At 35.0% G+C, this 8,891-nt stretch overlaps 1 protein-coding gene across 3 annotated transcripts in view; it reads left to right on the top strand.

Moving 5' to 3' along the window:
* Positions 1 to 8,891, top strand: part of LOC136847715 (insulin receptor-like) — a 273,218-nt gene that overhangs the window by 249,202 nt on the left and 15,125 nt on the right. For all 3 annotated transcript variants that reach the window (XM_067119573.1, XM_067119574.1, XM_067119572.1), the window contains 5 exons: positions 852 to 1,017; positions 2,004 to 2,226; positions 5,201 to 5,342; positions 7,866 to 8,037; positions 8,576 to 8,712. In XM_067119573.1, coding sequence (XP_066975674.1) covers positions 852 to 1,017; positions 2,004 to 2,226; positions 5,201 to 5,342; positions 7,866 to 8,037; positions 8,576 to 8,712 — 840 coding nt within the window. The remainder of the gene's footprint in view (positions 1 to 851; positions 1,018 to 2,003; positions 2,227 to 5,200; positions 5,343 to 7,865; positions 8,038 to 8,575; positions 8,713 to 8,891) is intronic.

The raw sequence follows: 8,891 nt of genomic DNA, 5'->3' as shown, positions 1-8,891 counted from the left end.
AAAATACTAAACAAACAGAATACTCGTAAATGTACTTTTTTTAGTAATTTACCCTTTGCTGTTCACTGTTTTAGTGAGCTATTATTTACTATTTACTATTTTAGCAAGTTGTCATTTGCTATTTAACTCATGTAGTCATCACTAATCAAAACCTTTCCCCAGACTTTCTTTATCTTTTTTTTTTTGGCTACTTCTATTCTTCATTATCACCATAATTTTTATGATTATCATCTTTACGTGTAGAATCAGATAAGGAAAGGGTTTATAATGAAAAGAATGGGCTTCCTGTGATTATATTGCGTAACAGAAATACAGGGTAGGCCTTAAGGCAAAATTATTATTATTTTTTTTTTTTACGTAACAGGATTTGGTGTTCTGAACCATTGAGATATAGTACTTTAAAATTCACCAAAGGCTTGGGAGCCTGATGTAAGTGGGAATTTGTCACAATGGGGCCACGAAAATTACCACGGTAATTGAGTGGTCTAGAGTTTGTTGTGACGTCAGTGACCAGAAATTACCTTGACGGAAATGTTTAAAAATAAATTAACCAGTCGTGCTTTCGAAGTTATTGACCACTGATGCTGTGACGCCAATTTATGGAGGTAAATCAGTCAACCAACTTTAACATTTGTTTTCAGGAACCGGTAGCCACAGGTATAGCAACACCAATTTATGAAAGTGAACTTGTAGTCATCAGCATTTTATCATTAGAAATGACGATTACCAATACTGAAATGCTAGTTTATGTGAACCTCCCTATAGTCCTCAACATTTTCTTGCAGGAGTCGATAACCACTGAAGCATTTTCATATAAAAACGAACCAACCGCCATCGATATTTTCTTGCAGGACGACGTCGCTCCGACATATTTCTCCTTCGTCGTGGTTTCGTCGCTGTTAGCGGTGGCCGGCGCCCTCGTGGCTGCTGTGATCTGCTGGTGGTGGAGACGGTACCGTTCCAGGTACACGATTCCAGACACGCTGGACAAGGTGGACGTCAATCCGTACTACCGAGGTAAAGGACGATGATTCGGAGCTGATGACGGATTGATTTGGGAACGAAAGTGACTCTATACAGAATGGCAGACGAGGCGCTAAAATAGGACCTATCGCAACGCTTTCGTTACTTATTATTGATGGCCACTAATCGCTACCGAGGTTAAGACATGATTCGGTGCACGTAAACGATCGATCTATTGAATTACTGAACGGCTTTGCGTCCAGATAGCAAACATTGAAATCCTACATCACTAAAAGCTCAATGTTTCCTTTAGAGCGTTGAAGAACATGGAATTAAATCCAAGGAGCTTGTTCTGTTTAACTTTATATCTTTTTTTTTTTTTTTTGATGACCTCGCTATTAAATTGAATCGCGGAATCACAAAGGCTTTCGGAGGTAAAACGAAATATCGAATTCTAAGGTTTTCGTCGCTATCAATTTCAGTTAGTGTATTAATTTGACTATGGCCATTTTCTTTATATCACGGTTTAATGTCTGACATTAAGCAGCCAATCGATACCTAACGAAGAATGGGAATGAGTATATTTCCATTGCATAATTCATATACCCCTATACAGTTTAATCATAACTTGAACTTTAACTAAAATATAAATGTATTATGAACTTACATGGGGTTGGCTGCATAAAAGCGATTAAGTCGTCATCAGTACTAATATTGTAGCTGTTATTGGTGTTGTTGGTGCTGCTGTTACTGATGTTTTTAATGATGATGATGTTATTATTATTATTATTATTATTATTATTATTATTATTATTATTATTATTATTATTAGACATTGTTTTGGTTTGTAGCACTGCCTTTATTATTATTATTATATTATTATTATTATTATTATTATTATTATTATTAGTAGTAGTAGTAGTAGTAGTAGTAGTAGTAGTAGTAGTAGTAGTAAGAAATGCAAATGCCAAAAAACAAAATGTATGACCACCTCGAGACCATTTCCACCCTAGCAAAAGTCGCTCATTCTCGCTTCGCAGAGGGCTTCGCGCCGGGCGAAATCTTCCAGGAGGAGTTCATCTTCTGGCGAGACGACCTGAAGGTCTTCCATGAGAAGCCCCTGGGCCAGGGCTACTTCGGCATGGTGTTCCAGGGCCAGCTCACCCTGAATGGACAGGTGTCCCGAGTGGCAGTGAAGACCCACAGAGAGAGCGCCACGACGGAAGAGATCAGTCAGTTCCTCAAAGAGGCTGCTGTGATGCAGTGAGTTTAGTGTTTTTTTTTTTTTATTCGTTGATTTATTTAACACTGAGGATCAGGGAACGTTTGCCTAATGCCCGAATCTTGCCCATTTCAGTGGTAAATAGGGATAAGAGTACGGTGTAAGAAAGAGTGTAGCGTTGCTAGTATTTGGGAGAGACAACTTGAAGTGCTAGACCTTACACATGCTAAATGTTATAAGATATATATATATATGTATATGTATATATATATATATATATATATATATATATATATATATATATATATATATATATATATATATATATGTATATATATATATATATATATATATATATATATATATATATATATATATAATATATATATATATATATATATATATATATATATATATATATTATATATATATATATATATATCTATATATATATATAATATATAAATATATATGCATGCATACATTTATATATATATATATACATACATGTCTATCTATTTTACTTTGTACCCCTAAGAAGTGTACATAATGCACCAAAGCACTTAGTACCTGGTTTTTAATTTTCACTTTTTCTGTGGTTATCTACCCATAAATATATATATATGTATATATATATATATATATATATATATATATATATATATATACATATAAGGGCCGGAGCTGAGGCTCGAAGTATACATCACGAAGGAAGCAGCAGGGAAAGGCATCCTCATCATCTACAGTTTATTTTCAATGCCGACGTTTCGCGACGAATTCCAAGTCGCATTTTCAAGGCTATAAAATATAATATAATTTGCGAACATCAATAACAAATTAATGCAATTACAACAGCTCTTTCTGTAGTAAAAATATTTTTACTACAGAGAGAGCTGTTGTCATTGCATAATTTGTTATTGATGTTCGCAAAATTATATTATATTTTATAACCTTGAAAATGCGACTTGGAATTCGTCATGAAACGTCGGCATTGAAAATGAACTGTAGATGATGAGGATGCCTTTCCCTACTGTTTCTTCGTGATATATATATATATATATATATATATATATATATATATATATATATATATATATATATATATATATATATATATATATAAAATAGAATAGAGAGGACAAAGAAAGAGAGAGAGAGAGAGAGAGAGAGAGAGAGAGAGAGAGAGAGAGAGAAAGGATTGGGTGTTGTTAAAGTAACGGAAAAAAATATGGCTAAGGCATCCCTATCTTGGTATGATAAATTATCTATTACTACTACTACCATAGATGTACGTTGTTTTTCCCTCTTTTATATTTTTTCCTACTTTGAATTAGCATTGTTCTGGCTGAATTTCATTACGTTGTTGGGGGCAATTATGATATCAACAGAATAAGATTATCGTAGTGAATTCAAGAAAATTTTGCACCTTATTTGAGTCTAAAGTTCAAAGCATTTGTGAGGGATTATTTATGCACAGGCATGAAAAAAATGGGAAATAATTGAAGGCGTAAAATGTCTTTACATTCGTAACATGATTTCAGTCACAGGGACAATTTCTAACGACGTCAACGAAGAAAACTGAAAGATAATCATCATACGCCACAATTAAGAAACGTTTTTTCATTTACTACCCTTTTAGTCTCATGAATTCGCTTGTATTAAAGTGCGTTATAGACTATCTGAAAATCAGTGCAATCCTCCTCATCTCTTCCTTTTGTCCCTTTAATACCTAGGCTGTATAGAGCATACGGTTATCCAATCCGCTACATTTCGCATTAAAAAAAAACTTATTACTTAATTTAAGAGACTAATTAAGAGACATGACAGATTAAGGTATACACTTATGATGTATTGAGGCCCCTTTCATCTCGACTACAACGCTAAAGTCTATTGGAATGCGCGTATTATTTACCTGAAGGATAACCATCATATATATATATATATATATATATATATATATATATATATATATATATATATATATATATATATATATATATATATATATATATATATATAGATTATAAAGGAAAGAACTAATCAATTCTGAACACGTACTCGAGAACAAACCAACGAAAGAACAAGGAAATGCACTACGAGTAATTAAGTACAAACCGTTAACACACCAGTGATCAAAAAGATACAACTGGAACACTTTTATACAGACTGTCATTACAAAAGCTTTCACTTCATTTCAAGAAATCACATTAATTTAGTGAATTAACTTTAGAAATGTTTTATCTGAGGAGAAAATGATACCTTCAGGCGAATGTAAAGAATTTAGAAGCTCATTTTGTCTCAAGAGTAACATCGTATCCTTAAATTAATTTCCTCTGCGCAAGGAAATTAATTTAAGGAGCACTGTAGCTTCTATTTTTTGGTTTAACTTGAATCTGGACCGTACAATAAGATAGTTTGATGCACAATTACTTTTTCCTGTTTTAAAACACTTGCAATATATATATATATATATATATATATATATATATATATATATATATATATATATATATATATATAAAGCAGTAAATCAGGTAAGAAGTACAGTTCCAGTGTTCATTATTCTTTATTTGGGTAACGTTTCAGGAAATTCTTTGTCCCGTCCTCAAAGAAATAAAAATCATAAAATATAAAATAAAAGTACAAACTGTAACACACGAAAGAAAAGGACACAGTATAAAATTACGTAATAGGAGGAGGACGGAGTGACACGCAGGATTTGTCGAGTTCCAATGAAAATTACGAGTGGTACCGAGAAGCTGACGCGGTCTGGGTATTCAGCTGGGGGAAAAAACTGTTTAATAAACGCCAGTTAATAATCATTTGGACCCTTGCTAGTTATTCTAAAATCTTATCCACATATTCTGCCATGATTTCTAATGTATGGAAATCAGTTTATGCCTGTTAATCGTCGCAGTAAGTGAAAAAATGAAATTTTCTGAAGGTTACCAAAATATTTTTCTAATGGGTGTCTCAAAAACTTATAAACGAAAAACTGAAACATTTTCTTCACAGAAATATAAAATGCCACCACGTAGTTCAACTCCTGGGGGTAGTGGGCGATTATGCCCCAGTCTACGTTGTCATGGAACTCATGCAGGAGGGTGACCTCAAGTCGTTTTTGAAGAGGCATTCGGACAATTACATCACGGGACAGGTAAGACTCGACTTTCAAAGACATCAGACATAGCAAGGTGTCATTTATCTACTTATAGATTCAATCATTTATATCCTATTTCATAGTAATACACGCGTTTCCAGTGGTTTATTTAATTTACTGGGAATCCGTAAAAGCATACTGTATCTCACTATTATTGATATTACCTAAAATTAAAAAGATTGAGTGGAACAATTCCTCAACAAGAACAGCAATGCTAACAATGTTAACAAAAATAACAGCAAAAAATCATTTTCATTATTATTTCTTTTTTATTATTATTATTATTATTATTATTATTATTATTATTATTATTATTATTATTATTATTATTATTATTATTATTATTATTATTATTACTATTATTTCGGAGGAAGACCCTTTTTCAAACATACTTCATTTAAAAAGAATGTCTGTCTGGATGTCATTGTGTGTTTATTGTACTTTCTCAATTTCTCAAATGAGTTTCTTTGGAGCTGCAGGTAAATTATATAATAGCTCTTCAAAGTTCATTTATCCCTTGACGTTTCGGCAGTTCTCTCTACCTTCTACAGAAAGGTGATTGAAGCCAGGAGTACAATTATGTCATATTCATACCTGCAAGCAGGCTTATAGAGATTTCAGGCGTTTTTCGGTTAACTGTCGAAACTTGGCGACGCTCTTCCTATTTGCAGGGAGTGGAATGTTTCATCTGGGAGAGTCTGACCGAGCACGGAAGCTGATTGGCTGGTGCCAGTTCCTGGGAGTTCTGATCACAGGACATGCAGTTGAAAGGTTATCCCAGGGGCACCCTTTGCTGTTCTCCTGGTGGTGGTGGGGAGAAAAAGGGTCTCCTAGGTCACATTCAGCGAAGGTTTCCATTGGAATTGGCCAAGCAACATCATTCTCTGCCTTAATGGCAGTAGTGAATATTCTTAAAAATTCAAATCCTAGGTCATAAATGCCTACATTTGATGTTCCCTCTCACAGTGTTCTTCCTGGACTACAACTTTCGATGAGCTTCAACACATCAACTAAACCCTAGTGGATAACTGGTACTCTTACAAGCAGGGTTGCCAGGTTGACGAGAAATGCCGTCCATCGACAGGTGGTATCGTCAGAAGAACCCCACTCTTTGCAAGAATGAGAGAGCCATCACTCTATTCTAAAAGGGCTACTTGAACACTGGATATTTGGAAGACGAGGCAGCCCTTAAGAACATAGGCTCCCATGTAAAACGCACCTATTCAGACAAAAAAAAGTCGACCTTACTATCCACTGCAAGGATCAGAAGACTGCCTTATACCTTATGAGGAACAGCCCTGTCACTAGAAATGATCCCATAAAGAGGAGAGGAATGGTTCACCAAATATAGTTTCCTGAGGATGGATGCTGCCATTCCTTCATTGGTATGACTACAACTCACCTCTCCAAGAGAACCGCCTACACAATCTACCTGCACGATGTGAGGGAACATGGCAATATCCGCCAATGCCGGCAAACCCACCTTCTCCCTACCACCTGCCAGAGAACAGCAAGGGGCGCTCCTAGGAAAACCTTTCAGCTGCCTGCTATTTCAGACGGCACACCCTGCGATCAGAACTACTGGGACCTGGTGCCAGCAAATCGAGCATTCGGCACTTGGCCAGACTCTCCCGGATGAATATTCCTGCTCCCAGACAATAAGAAGAGCGCCCCCCGCCTCCCAGTTTCGACAGCTAACCAAAAAATGCCTAAAATCTCTATAATCCCCCTCACTGGTACAGATATGATATAATTGTACCCCTGGCTTCATTTGCCTCTCTGTAAATAGTAAAGAGAACTACCGAAACTTCAAGGAGTAAATGAACTATGGACAGCTGTTATATAATTTACCTAATGCTACAAAGAAACTCATTCGGGAGATTTAGATACTGTAATATAAACTCAACTGTATCCAGACAATTATTCTTAATATTATTATGATAGTAATGAAAGTAATAACCTAAAACCAAAGAAGACAGGGTCATTACGAAATTTAGTAACACTGAAGACCACCAACCAAGAAATTTTACCGCCACATAAGAAACTCTTCTGTGAAATTCCTTCACGTATAATGGCTGTTTAAGTTTTCTTGCCACCTCATGTTACCTTGTGACTCCAGCCGTCACGCAGGCGCAATAGTCCCTTGAAGCGTGTCCCTTTGTTGAGCAATTTTCTCCCTGATTAAAACGGTGTTTGGAAATTATTTTTTCATCTTATTTTTTTAGCCTTCAGGAACTTTATAACGAGCCAATGAAATATTGTGAGAAAGGAGAGTGTCATTAAATACGTTTTCCCCTTCTTATTTTTCTTCTTTGCTTATTCAGGAGCTAAAATATCAATTCATTTTCATATGTTTTCATCAAGATCGACCCTCGTTCAATCAATGGTCGTGTTTATATTGACTATTTTCGTTTCGCTGTTCATAAATTCCACCGTTGATCAATACCAAAATATATCGTACTGAAGAACGAAACGTATCGATAACAGAACCTCTATTTCTCTCCCATTCTAAAATTACAGAAGTTAATAGAAATGGCCGTGGAAGCAGCAGACGGAATGGCTTACCTTTCCGACAGAAAACTGGTTCACCGAGACTTAGCTGCTAGAAACTGTATGCTGGATGACAATCTGACGCTCAAGATAGGAGATTTCGGGTTAACTAGAAATCTCAAGTCTGATTACTACAGGAAAGGTAAGGGGTTGTTAACAACTGCTTCTAAAAGTTCTGTGTCTGTGTTTGCTATATTCATAAAAGTGACTCTCCAAGTGATAAAAAAAAGCTCCATTTTATGTTTCAGTGCTTTGAAATTACTCTACATGTTTATATTCGACCGACACAGTATGTCTGAAATTAAAACTGTACAGGTAATTGGTTCCCCAGCATAACTTTTCTTCTCTCTTTCTTGTAAATATTTACTGTAGCATAAAAATAACAATAGCAGTTTTAAGAAATAACCATTCATTTTATTCAATTAACAAAAATCCGTAAAACAAATTGGTTTAAACAAAGTGACAAGTACTTTTTCTTTGTCTAAGATAACAAAGAAGGTCGATCAAAACAAAAATCAATTTTTTCCATAAGTTCAAAATTCCTGATTTCTGTAAAAAATGACATGTTGGTCAAGCCTTCCAATTTTTCAAAAAAAAATTTCATATGACAACACATTTAAGTTTTAACTGAAGAACATTCCCTAGACAAAAGCAACCATTTTTTTTTTTTTTTTACTCAGAGGGCCAAGGGGTCCTACCCGTGAAGTGGATGGCCCCAGAGAGCCTTCAGTTCAGCATGTACACGACGCAGAGTGACGTCTGGAGTTACGGAGTCCTGCTATGGGAGATGGCCACTAGAGGCGTCACTCCTTATAAAGTGAGTCCTTGCATAATAGTGATTATTATTATTATTATTATTATTATTATTATTATTATTATTATTATTATTATTATTTGTCCCAAGTTTGAGACAGAAAACAGAGGAGCTGACAAGGGGAACATACGTTATTTATTCCTTGATTTTGATGATTCACATATAAATGCAATGATTATAGC

The sequence above is a fragment of the Macrobrachium rosenbergii genome, chromosome 17, assembly GCF_040412425.1.
Source record: "Macrobrachium rosenbergii isolate ZJJX-2024 chromosome 17, ASM4041242v1, whole genome shotgun sequence".
Taxonomy (NCBI): Eukaryota; Metazoa; Arthropoda; class Malacostraca; order Decapoda; family Palaemonidae; genus Macrobrachium; species Macrobrachium rosenbergii.
Note: the sequence above shows the minus strand (reverse complement) of the source record. Positions and strands in the feature narration are given on the sequence as shown.